The sequence below is a fragment of the Physeter macrocephalus genome, chromosome 20 (genome assembly GCF_002837175.3).
Source record: "Physeter macrocephalus isolate SW-GA chromosome 20, ASM283717v5, whole genome shotgun sequence".
In the NCBI taxonomy this organism is placed as follows: Eukaryota; Metazoa; Chordata; class Mammalia; order Artiodactyla; family Physeteridae; genus Physeter; species Physeter macrocephalus.
In genome coordinates, this window is record NC_041233.1 from 28,165,143 (window position 1) to 28,178,812 (window position 13,670).

At 42.5% G+C, this 13,670-nt stretch overlaps 1 protein-coding gene across 22 annotated transcripts in view; it reads right to left on the reverse strand.

Annotated features, from left to right (window-relative positions):
• Positions 1–13,670, reverse strand: part of KCNMA1 (potassium calcium-activated channel subfamily M alpha 1) — a 761,872-nt gene that overhangs the window by 178,379 nt on the left and 569,823 nt on the right. For all 22 annotated transcript variants that reach the window (XM_055080882.1, XM_055080883.1, XM_028481438.1 and 19 more), the window contains one exon: positions 5,375–5,484. In XM_055080882.1, coding sequence (XP_054936857.1) covers positions 5,375–5,484 — 110 coding nt within the window. The remainder of the gene's footprint in view (positions 1–5,374; positions 5,485–13,670) is intronic.

Here is a 13,670-nt window from a genome sequence, read left to right on the forward strand (position 1 = left end):
CTCACTTTCCCACCTGGAGGCAGGGGGGTACAACCTCTCATTTGCTAGGTCTCATAATAAAAACACTATCGCTGTTTCCCCCTGAAAACATCACATGCCGAAAGAACTCTGATTTTTCTCCTTCTCCTAAAGGGGAAATCAATCTAAAGGGGAAATCGACTTGTTCTCGTTGGAAAATCTCAGAGACCTGGGTGTTGAGAGAGTTCTCTGTGGCTCCCAGCCTCCTGGTTCCCTATCACTTACAATTCCCTTTTCCCTCTTTATTCCTTCTCTGAACCCAACCTCCACACAAGGTACAGCTCAAGTATCACCTCTTCCAGGAAGCCTCTCCTGGCCACCCCAGCCTGCAGGGAGCTCTCAGCATCTGTCCCCCGGCTGTGTGCCTCCATCAAACACTCATCAATGGGCACTCATCTCTCCCTGAGGGTGGGTATTATTTTCCTTCACCAGACTGCAAACTCTCAGAAGGCAGCAGCTGCAGGGAAACAGAATCTTTTCCTTGGCATTTGAAAGTATTGCTATTAATCTTTTAATGAGCATATATTTGATGGTGCAAATCTAATTGCACCATGCCTGGCACACTGGCACACATACCCCGAGCTCATTAAATAGCTAGCTGATTAACTGGCTGGTGACCGATGGCAGAATTTTCTAAAAGGTAAGAGTAAATAAAACCTGGAAACGTCGTGACAGATTTCTTTCTTTCTTGGTGTTTATATTATATTCAGTGGGCAGAATAGAAGGGTGGTGGGAAGAGGATAGGCAGGAGAGGGGAAAAGGACATGAGCTGGTACTGAGAGACAAGTTCTATCATTCCGATTTCAGAGACGAGGAAACTGGGGTGAGCACGAAGCCCAAGGTCAGGCAGCTGGTAACTATAAATCAACTATCTTGTCCCAAATCACATGTCCAGCAAGTGGGTTTGACCCCAGACCTTTGCGACTCCACAACTCACACTACCTGACATCACACATCATCCTACTATTTGAACCACTCAAAAACGGGACCCCTTCGTGACAAACACAGCCTCACACCCCAGCCCCGGCTTCCTGCAGGCTTGGCTGGCACTGGCCATCTGCACCTTCCACAGTCACCTACTGAGGAAGCTGGGGAGTGGGAGGGAAAAGGAAGCGGGTGGTTTCCTGGTGTTCAGAGAACAACGGGTGGCACCCTCTCTTTCAGATCCCGTAGCTCCTTTGCCTTCATCTTACTGCCACACAGACCAGGGGCAAGCCAGCTATGCAAAACCGCAGGGAGATGCTCAGGAGTTGCTGGCACCTAAAAGGAACACCCTAAGAGCATCCTGAGGAAGATCCAGGACACACCCACCATGCTGTCCATCAAGGCCAAGAGGCATCTGGCTTGTGGCACCCTAAATTGTCCTTCTCTGCATCTGGTGCTTAACTGTTCTCCCCACCCTGGAATTGCTTTTATGATCCCCAGTGGAAACCTGACTGAGAGCATTAAAGGGCTCAGTACCCCCATGTCTTTTTCCTATTCTGATTTGGATTAGGCGTGGGGAGTGGGGAGAGCAGTCAGCAGTTTGCCTGGCATGGTAGAGGGCAGACTCATTCCTATATCCATGGAGATTGCAGAATACCCTTCGTCCACTTCGTGAAGAAGGAGCAATGGAGAGGAAGTGCCCACAAAGGCCCAAATCCTAACATTAGCTTGTAAGATGTGGCCCACCTACAATTCTATGATTTGGCAAAAATCAGAAACATTCCAGTGACTGAGGCCGAAGTTGGAATAAGAAGTTATTCCAGCCTGTGGTGTGGAGAATGGGGTTGCTGGGGGTCCCCAGTCATCAGACTGAATCAGAATCACCCCCACTTACCTATAAAAAAGTGCAGATTTGGGGGATCTACCCCAGATATTAAAATCTGGAGATGGAACCTAGAATCCTCTCTGTTTAATAAGCTCCCCAGGAGATTCGTAATTAGCCAGCCTTCATCTACCACATCCTCCAAGCTGTTCCCAATTGCACGAGGCCCCAGCATCAAAATCCTGGTACTGTAACTTGTCTGCTAGGTGGCTTTGGAAGGGGACACCAATGTCCTCTGAGTCTCAGTGTCCTCCTTTATAAACCAGGGATGGCAATATTCACATAAACGTCACAGCATTGTTGTGAGGATTCAATGAGAAAATATAAGTGAAATATTCAGAAGTGATACTGCATTTTGTCTAAATTAGTTATTGCTTTTGGAACAAGGCTGCGTCTTCTGGCGATACACACGTGAAGGCCAAAGGCTGGTGCAGAGAAGCTGGTGCAAGTCTTACCTGAGCCGGAGAAAGCGTCTCTCTGCTCGAAATTCTTAAAAAGCTCAACTTGGGGGCCTCTTGCCCCTTCTCTCTCTCCTCCTCCCACATCTGTTCTCTTGGGAAACAACCTCAGATTGCACCCGTTAATCCTGCCCCCTTAGCTTTTCACCGAATGACTCTCCCAGCTTCTGAAAAAATTCCAGTCTTTTCGGTGTGGTGCTCCTACCCTGCAGGGGGGCACTCTGCCAGCCCAAGGGAAGAGCAAATTTATCTCTTTTCATGCTTCAAGACGTTATTGGCTGCATATTGTTTTAATGCCGTGCATAATTACAGAGACGGCTCTGAAAATCTGTATATTTTATCAGTGCTTTATTATACCCAGAATATTCTCCAACTCTTTTTCTTCTACATGAACCAGCTGAAAATATATTTTGGCGTCCTTCATGTCATCTTGAAATTGAATAGCCAATTCTTACTGTAATGAAAATACTTATGCGCCAGCCTGGTGATATACAACCCTACACTCTAATTACGGCTGTGCTTTAATTAACCTGAATTGAAGAGTGTTATCATTAAACTGCTGGTAACTCTGAGTTATGGCTTTTCTTTAATTTAAAGTAGAAAACACAGATAATTAAGCCTCCAGATAATCAAATGCTTGAGGAGAGCTTCAATGTTTTGGGATGTTCCTAAATCTCATTAAGTGTCCTTTCTTTATTGATTATTTCTACCTCTGCTGTATCATTGTGTTAAACGAATAATAGCAGTCAGTTGAACACATTCTCACTCACATCAGAAGTTTTTCATGATGGTATTTTGTTTTTTGTTTTTGTATTCCAGAAGCTGTACCAAACAAACACCAAATTCTCTGACAACAAGGCATGTCTGAGGGATCTTCTCCCTCCTTCTCGGAACATGTTGTCAACATGCAAATCAGTCAAGGGAAATATTTACAGACTAGTGTCCAGCTCTTGAGTTGGCTCCAAAGGGCAGAGAAGTTTCACACACCCAACGGGTCAGAGTTGGCAAACTCACACATCGAGGGGGCCAGGCCCTGATGTAAACGCAAATCTGGCCAGTTTAAGACATCAGGGAGGGGAGGTCCTTCACTAAACCCCTTCTTACAGCAAACGGGAGTCCCTTAGCATTCGGGAGAAATGCAAGTCCCGTGTTGGTTCATCAGATTTTCAAAAGAGGCCAGGAGTCTAGTTTTTATGTGAAGAACCACCTTTTTGAAACATTGGCGACTAACTTTTAAGAAATGAAACACTGTGCAGGACAAATACGTGAGTCAAACTGACCCCACAGGTATCCCAGCTGGAACTTCTAGAGGGAGCAGTTCTAACCTTCCAGGTTAACACTCTTAAAATGAACTCACTCAGTTTCCAGAAGCAAAATAAGAGAAGCAATGGGAAAGCAGGAAGGGGGTGGGGGAGGGACGTGGACTAAGGGATTTGCAAGGCAGCACTCATGTTGACACCAATCAAGCCCAGGAGACTCAAAGACAAGGAAGGGGACTTCACACACTCCACTGCTAATGCCCGAGGTGCCACAGGACTCCTCCAGGCGTTGGCAGCTCTGCTGTGGGCTCAGACCACATCTACATCGGACCTAAGAGGCCTCAATTGCCTTTTCATAGGACCAGCTTCTAATATAAGTCCTGAATCCTCCTGGACTTTTTATCCTAGGCAGGCCACTCTCCAAGATAGAGAAAATCCCCTGGGAAGCCTCAGTGTTCCAGGACCCAGTGCCTCTGAATGGTTAACTCTTTATGGCAGAATGAGAAATAGCTCTCAAAGAAAGGAACACATGGGAGTTACAATAGGGCATCCATTTTCGGAAAATAACTCCTTCGGAATCAATTACCTATGCCCTTTTCCAGTCCATTTAGCGTTTAAACTTTCGCTTCGAGACAGGGTGAGAAATCTCAGTAAACAGTCAAACCATTTTGGATTGCTTAGGGTCTGGGCCCAGGGACAGGCAGGGTGCACCTGCTGTGCTCACTGACAGAAGTCACTGACAGGTAAACACCAAGCTACCAGGTGCCCTGGCCCCTCTCTGCTGTGCACAGAACAGCAAACTATGAGACAGAGGAACCCAAGAGCCCCCCAGGACTGTCCTCTTCAGGCCACCCTTTCCAGAAGGTGGGTTTGGTTTGCAGGCAGGCAGACAGCACAAGGGAAGAGCTCTTCTTCCTCAGCCCAGTGGGTTCCCAGATTCCCCTGTTTCTTCCCAGTTTTTATCAGTGAGACTGAGTTTACCAAATTCTTTGCTACAGTGTCAAAGTACCGGGCTTCATGTTTCAGCATTCCCAGGGAGTCTGTGTTTTCATAGGGACAAAACCCCTGTTTGACTTACATCCAACATCTGAGCTTCTAGGTGGGGAATCTGAGGCATCGTCCTGGTGGAAGTTTCTTCGGGTCTGGGACACCTGGAGCTCCTGACGTGATACCCCTTAAATGATCACCTGTTCTAACCTCAAGGGGTCATGCAGGCTGGGGCTACCCCTTGCTCAAATCCATCTTGCTGAGCCAGTATAAGGAGATGCTAAGCCTTTTTATTGTTATAACATACCAGTTGTCCATCTCGGGGCTAAACCACTCAGGACTATTTCAAGGCCTCTCTGTGCACAGTTGGTTCCACACTGCCTCAGGAAATAGTGAAAGCACTTTGAACAGTGGCTTCCCTGATGTCTTTATGATCTGACTTAATTGAAAGAGATTAAAATTTCTTTCATCAAGGTGCTAGCAAGATTTGGTTTTGCCCTGGTAAAATCAGAGGCATGGGTTCATGCTACCCTTCATACATGTGTCTACATCATAGGGGCATTAATTCAAGATATGCAGGAAAACTGCAGTTCATAATTTAGGTCAAATGATGAGTCCAAGCCTGAGATTCTCAGGACTGGAGGGAAAGGAGAGCCAGCAGAAATCCCCCAGGCAGGGGCCATATAATGACCCACCTTCCCCCTTCATCACAGAAGGCTGAGCACAGGACACTTGGTAATTGTCCAGGGTCCCCACTGTGCTGGCCATAGGTGGGGTGCCTTTCCTTCAAGAGACACGTTAAATGTTTCTGAACGCCAAAGAGCATATGGTTAGTGGTCACTTACTCACAAACAGTAGGGAAGGACAGACCCACGAAGGCACTGGAGAGATATTCTGTGTACATTTCATTTGAGACTCCTTCCAAGTAGTATTTCTGCCATGTGTCTTCCTCAATCTAAGGGAGAAGAACACAGGAGAAGGGTTTAAGATAGGATAGTAAAAGGAAAGTGGGGTCACCCCATCTGGCAAACAAATGAATGCACTGGTTGTGTCATGGCGACCTTCCTGAACAACCAGGAACATACCCCATCACCACGTGAAACCTTCCATGTCCCTAAACTCATAGACTAGACGGATGTCCCCTCTAAAGCACCACTTCTTCCTAAATCTGTATGATTTCCAAGAAGGTGGAGGCATGGGCACTCATCCACAATTGATAAAAAGTTTTGAGAGCAATTTTTAAATTGTTATCAAAACGTACAAAAGTGCATACTCTTTTACACAATTCCATTTTAAGTATTCATAGCAAAGAAACAAGTAGATAAGTGTACACATACACATATACAAGAACATCCTTCTTGTACTTAGAACAAGAAATTAGAAATAACCACAAATGGTAGGTTTATACCATGGAATACAGGGAAGCAATTAAAAATTATGATGAAAATGTATATATTTGCAAAGAGAAATTACCTTAAAAGGCACATTACTAAATAGTGTGTATAGTCTGATCCTACTTTTCAATACCCTATAATTATCTGAATGTTCGTAAAGCCGTAGAAAAATCTAGAAAGCTTTATACCAAAACAGTAACAGCTGTTATCTCTGAGATGTAGAATGACACTTTTTCTCTACCGATTTCTGTATTGCCTGAAGGCTTTTGCAGTGAGCATATATATATAACATGAAACAACATATCTATTTCTACTTTGGGGAAAAAGTAGATTTTTCCAACACCACCTTGAATTTCACAAAAAGTAAAATGTAGGGCTTCTCTGGTGGCGCAATGGTTAAGAATCCACCTGCCAATGCAGGGGACACGGGTTCGAGCCCTGGTCCGGGAAGATCCCACATGCCGCGGAGCGACTAAGCCCGTGTGGCCACATCTACTGAGCCTGCGTTCTAGAGCGTGCGAGCCACAACTACTGAGCCTGTGTGCCACAACTACTGAAGCCTGCGTGCCTAGAGCCTGCGCTCCACAACAAGAGAAGCCACTGCAATGAGAAGGCCACACACTGCAACAAAGAGTAGCCCCTGCTCGCCGCAAGTAGAGAAAGCCCGTGCGCAGCAACGAAGACCCAATGCAGCCAAAAATGAATTTAAAAATAAATAAATAAAATAAAATAATTTTAAAAAAGAAAGTAAAATGTAGTTTCAGAAAGGTCTTAACCAAAATATCATGAAAATGTTTTTGTTTTTTTGTCGTAATTAATCAAGTTCAACTGGTTTTCCCAACAGCCCTCTTCACGTGAGGTATTTCTGGAAAGGTTTTACCTTGGAATCGACCATTTAAAAGTATCAAGTGAAAACAACAAGAACGCTGAGCCCCTCTGGGAGCTTGGGGATGTCATGGATTCCCAAGGCAGGAAGACAGGCAGGCTGTGTGGTCCTTGGGTGTCTGTAAGCTGCTGTCTCCCCAGTTCACTTCCACTGGAGGTTAGATAAGGGGGAGGATGAAAAGGAGCTTCCCAGCCAACTGGAAGTGGCTCTTAATAATGTCCTGTGCTGGTACTGAATTAAAAGGCATCTTGGGACTTCCCCGGTTGTCCAGTGGTAAAGAATCCACCCACCAATGCGGGGGACGCGAGTTCGATCCCTGGTCAGGGAACTAAGATCCCACCTGCTGCAAGGCAACTAAGCCCATGCACCACAACTACTGAGCCGGCGCCTCAACTAGAGAGCCTGGGTTTCGCAAACTATAGAGCCCACGCACTCTGGAGCCCTCAGGCCACAGCTACAGAGGCAACTCACTCTGGATCCTGCGCGCCACAACTGGAGAGAGAAAACCTGCATGCCACAACTAGAGAGAAGCCCGTGTGCCACAACTAGAGAGAGAGGAAAATAAAAAAAAAACGCACACGCTGCAACTAGAGAAAAGCCCACACGCCACAGCGGAGAACCCGCATGCCGCAACTAAGACCAGACACAGCCAAAAAAAAAAAAAGGCATCTTGCTTACGACCCAAAAGTCAGTTAACTGGGGGAAATGAAAGAGACTTGGAAACAGTGAGAAATGCACACCTACCATCTACTTGGTGATGCTCTGGAATACAAAAGCTAGGAATAATTTAGAAATAAATTGAATGCTCCCTGCTTCTATGCTATGTCTGCTTTGTGCTCTGGCTGGGTTATTAGATCATATGGGTTAACCTCATTAGTTGGTTCTGCTTCTAACCTACTACCACACATCAGACATGTGCTATGCAGTACTGGCTGGGTTATTAGATCATATGGGTTAACCTCATTAGTTGGTTCTGCTTCTAACCTACTACCACACATCAGACATGTGCTATGCAGTACTGCTGGGTATGGGTTGTTCATCTACAAATTAGTCTTCCTCAGAGTGGGGTCTTTCAAAACAAAAGGAATGGGCTTCCCTGGTGGTGCAGTGGTTGAGAGTCCACCTGCCGATGCAGGGGACACGGGTTCGTGCCCCGGTCCGGGAGGATCCCACGTGCCGCGGAGCGGCTGGGCCCGTGAGCTGTGGCCGCTGAGCCTGTGCGTCCGGAGCCTGTGCTCCGCAACGAGAGAGGCCACAACAGTGAGAGGCCCGCGTACCGGAAAAAAAAAACAAACAAAGAAAAACACAAAAAAAACCAAAAGGACTCAACCTTTTCTACTGCTAAACTTTATGATTTTAAAACTTAACTGCTATGTGTTTAGCTAAGCACAAACTTTTTAATTTCCCCGACTCATAAGAGTTCAACTTAGTTTTTCAAATAAAAGTATTCTTGACTTCATAAGCAAAGGTTATTAATTCCAACTAATTTGAAGAAAGTTTAGTCTGCATTAGTAAATAGTTTGAAATATATAATATTTGGGGCACTATGTTATCATAATTTTTTATTGGTAAATAGGATAGTATCTGAGGGATTGCCAATTATAAATCCTCATAGTTGAGTTTTACGGGCAAATAGTTTTCTTGAAGCAGAAGAATTCAGCCTATTCTTTTAGCAGGGACATTCCTTTTATAATATGTTGCTTATGTAGCTCATGTAAATATTCCACTTGGCTTTCAAAAATAATGAAAATATGAAGCTTTATCTCAATTATTATTGATTGTTGGTGCTATTCCTCAATTAATATGATTTTAATTTGGTTCTTTTAGTTATGGTCATAATTTTCATGCCTCTATGTCCCAAGGGAACTACTCTTGAGACCAAATTTTATTGTAGGTTCATCACTAAACTTTTTAAGTAGAAATAAATTCTTTTTAGGATACAAATATTATATTCATGTTTCTTTTGAACTTAGCATAAATTGTTCATTGATTCATTAATTCAGCAAATACTTTTGAGCATATTCTGTATCTTATGAGCCATTCTAGTTACTGACTGAATTTTATTTAAACTGGTATTTATTTTCCCATATTTTTCTCTTTGTCAGAAAAAGCATCAGATATACCTTTCTAAGATATATCTGACGATATATATCTGACTTTTGCTGATTTTTTTCCACATTTTTTTCCTGCAAGTTTGTGGCTGATCTGAAATGCTTGAAGACTAGAAGTCAAAAAACCGGAAAAAAAAAAAAAAATGAACAGAACTTTCCTGGAAAGCAAAATGCCTCTTCCACAGACATATCCAGATGCTCAGATGGTATGTATAATGCTAGATGCAGAAGTACTGAATGGACTGTCTAAAAGCTGAGGAGTTTAAATTCATTGTTATAACCCTTTAAGATTTCTACATCTTTAACACAATTTCCCTACTGATAAGTTAACAAATTTTTCAGGTTCTGATAAATGTTCCCACACACATAAAAAAAAATTACTGAGAAAGATTTAAATGGTAAAATGGTGAATTTTGTTATATGTATTTTACCACAAGTAAATTTTTTTAAAAAAACCAATACGTATAATATCAGGAGAATCAGTAATTATAATTAACACTTACACCCTTTAATCCTTAAGAGCAAGAATGACAAGTTGTGGCAGAACAATGACAGGAACAGGTCATCACATCAGGAGAGTCAGGGATAGAGCACCCAGCCTTAAGACACTGTAATGTGCCACAAACTCAGACAACAGAACCTCAATCTTCATCCCGAGGCAAGGGCTTCAACTACCCCTTCTTATCAAAGTTTACCTTTCTAAGTCTCAAGCATGGCACCTTTCACTTATTTTGAAAAAAGCAAAAGCAAAATGCACATTCCCTTTAGTTTTGTTAGCCATAATCAAATACATTCTTAGGGAAGGAAAAATTAGTATAAAATACAATATGTTGAGTTTAAAACACTTGACAGTGAACAAAACGATCTAGAGCTGGTAGAATGAGTTACTGTCATTATAAGTCCCCTTTAACAGAGGCACAGAGAGGTTAAGTAACCCACTAAAGGTTACAAAGCCAATGAGTGGTACAAACAGGATTCAGAGTTCATACTGTTAACCACCCACCATACTATCTCTTGCTAGAGATTGACAGGGTAAATATATAGAGAAGCAGTGGTGCTAGGATTCTGGGGGGCTTGGAGGGTTTGTGGAATATAAGTACCTAAGAGGAAAAGCTCCTCAAGAACGCAAGATCTTAAACCCTGGAGCCCCTGACTTTGTGAGAAGTCAGTGAGAAGTGATATTGATTTTAAGTTGAGCTGAAAGGAGAGTTGAGACCTCCTCTCAGAGCACGGCGGCATCATTTCTATTCTATAAAATGGAACCATCCCAGCCTACAACTTCTTGCCTAAAATAGTACATGCTGTTCTCCACATTTGTGTTGTCGAAATATTTTTAAGTGTAATGTGAATACACACTACCCAGCAGAAAAATGAAAGAAGGGGTCCAAAATGACTTAGGGAAAGGTGCCAAAATTAATTTGCCAGCCATTCAACAATCAGTCAAAGGCAAAGCATTTCCTGAGGCAGCAATTTCTCCTCTGGCTGTCACATCAAACTCCCGCTGCTTCAGAAAAGCACCTAGCAAAGATGAGCAGGTGATGTGCTCTGGGTCCTTACTCATCAAACACTCGCAGATCTTCAGTGAGAAAAGAGATATAAGCCGTGGGGCTCTCGCTCGTCCACACTTCTCATGGTCTTATTTATCTGCCCTTCATTATCTAATTTTTCAACCAGTCTAGTTCAATCCCTTAAGTAAACGGTTGTACACCAATCTGGGGGCCGATGGCTCCACCACCAAAGGCACCATCAAACTGGAAACATCAGCCTTGGCTCTGGGGGAAAGTAACACCTTCTTGCTCCCAGATTTTGCATGTGTTACTAACGGTGGGTCAGTAATGACACCTTTTATATTTTATGCTTTCTCTGATTAGGGTGAAACTGTGTTTCTCTAACACTAACAGCCCAGGGAATGTGAAAAATCAACCATCCCAGCTGCGGTATGTTATAATCACTGTGATTTCTGTTTCCAGCAGAGTCTGCATAACTGTGCTGATTACAGCCAAATAATTTTGCAGAAGTCCATCCCTACCTCCAGAGTCGTATAAATAATTCCAAAGACTATCATATACCAATCCTTATTTAATTGAAAACAAGTACATTGTTTTAATCCAAATATACGCTATGTTGTGCACATCAAATATAATGAACTAAGAGGAAATTATAAAAAGCAATGACCATTATGTTGATAGCTGCAATAAGAAGAGGTGAGTTGAGTTGTAACATACACACCAGCATTGCCCAAAACTGGTAGTAGAAGACTATTTATTGTAATAGCAGGTATTTAATACACTTAAGATTTTTAAAAAATCTATCCAAATTCTCGATATTCTTGCTCTAAAGGATGTATAGTTTTAAATCATAAAAGTCCTTAACTAGAATCAATTAGCTACATCTGAATGAATATTTGTACATATAAATTACACAATACGTTGTCACTGTCCTTTGTAATGTGACAGTCTAAAACAGAGCGCACTGACAGGAACTGGCCAACGTATCTGAGATTCCACAAAAACATATTTACGCCCACAAAAAACAGAGAACACCCACAGAATGTGTCAAGCTCTTAATTCCAGTAATAAACATGGAATCAGCATTGATGGGCTCTAGGGTGATGAGCGTGTGGGCTGGTCACTAAAATGAGTGGGGTCCTTTATCCCCATCCCTCAACGGCATGCTCTGCCACTGGAAAAAACCTGATTCAATGTTGCACCTAATCATTTCTTGCTGGGAAGAACAATGCTAAGGACAACTGAAGGTTATTAATTCCAACTAATTAATTAATTCCAACTTAACAACTTAAGACGACTTTATCACTGACCCAGTTCCTGGATTCTCTCTCTCCTCCTTCATTTCCCTCTATGTTCCAACGTTAACAAACTTGCCGCAGTTCTTACCAGTAGGCATGAGGCTCTTTCTCCCTCTCTTCCTCGTCTCAACATAAACTCATAGAATTAAAAAACAAAATGTTTGAGTCTTGCTGGCTTAGCTCCTCACGAGTGCCAGAACAGAGAAAGCCTTGCTGCACAGCTTTCGGGGGGGTGGGGGGGGTGAAGGAAACTGGTGATAAAGTTGAAAACAAAGGAAAGAAACAGAAGAGATGGGAAACCAACAGTGATTTGCACCTTTTCAGAATATATCTCTTAAAAAAAAAAAAAAAAAAAAAGAATATATCTCTTCTCTGTGCCAAATTGCATATCAATGCTGTCCTTCTTGGATGTGGACTCAGGTTGGCTGTCCTTCCGAGAGCAGCACTGGATTTCAGGGACCCCATAATGATTTGGCATTCCACAATTATGGCCTATTTCAGATTGTATTTTCCAGAATGTGAGAATAGAATGAAAGGATCTCAGATTTTTCCAAAGGCTTTGGGACAATGTCAATTAAAACACATTATTTGGAATTTGATGGAATGCAAGATAACTGGTTGCTTCAGCACTGAAGGAATAAATAAACAACTCCAAAGATTAATTCTGGCGTGGACTTCCACCAAATCTCTTAATCCCAGACTAGTGGGCTGCAGGCTATCAAATGAGATCTCTTCCATCAAGCATTATGAATAAAAAGATCAGCCCACATGAAGTGTTCAGAGTGAGATCAACAGACCACACCACATGCAAAAGAGCAGACAGGGTATTTTCCCCCCTGCTATGTTACCTCAACTTAGACTACTTCTGAAAACACAGAATGCCAGAGGAACTGAAGTTAAAGGAAGGGTTAACAGAAAGAGTGATATGAGAACTTTTAAAAATAATTATTATTTATAAATTATTTCAGAGAGTGTGGCCTATGTGGCAGGAAATCGGTAATTTTTTTAATACGTAGGTAGGTTGTTCTACCCTTTGCTTTTTTTCCTCTCCAATGTAGAAAAGGTATTTATGCTTAAGTGTTGCCAGGCCTTGTTAAAGATGGGCCTATTCACTGTCTGTCCAAATAGGACTTTGGTTTTGCAATCTTGATAATAGTTAAGAACATCCTCACTTGTGCTTCAAATAATAAGGTTCTTAAAATACTACTAAAAATAATTCTCATCTGGGTATGGCAAGCAGCAAGTAAGTGTTCTCAAGCAGATGCCTGCCAAGCAATCCTCAGGAGAACAATTCAGTCCCTGGCAGGCAGGATTTTCCAGAACAGAGCTTCTCAACCCATCTGGGGTGAGAGACCAGGGTTTTGTTTTTATTTCTAGTATCCATCGTTTTGCAGACTCAAACTTCTGCAAAATCTAACAGAAATGATTTCCAAAAAAAAAAAAAAGAATAGACAAGACATGCAAAATACAAGTCCAAAATTTCTATCATTAGATTCAACCAATATAAAATTAATCTGTCAAACTGCTCTAAAAGTTCCTAAGCATTCCTCTCATTTTCTGTACTTGTCACTTCGTGGATGAGTAGCAAACAGTTCATGGCACCCATCCAAGGACTGCATTTGCAGTTGTGCTGGTCCTACTCTATCTTACCAACCTTACTTCTCACAATTTTCCCCAAATTCCAGTAAAGTAGGATTATTCCCAACTAAGATTTCCCAAAGTAGCCTCGACAGAACTTACTAACAGGTGTCACCTTGAACATAAGAGAGTGAAGAGGGAGTTCTATGGTGTCCCCATTAAAATATAGGTTTTTTGAAGGCAGAAAAATTCACCTGAGTCTCCAGAGCCTGGAACAGTGCATGGAACATAGCAGTAGCTCAATATTTGTTGAAGGGATGAAATACATTTGGGAAGTGCTGGATTTCACAAAGCCAAACTGGGGAG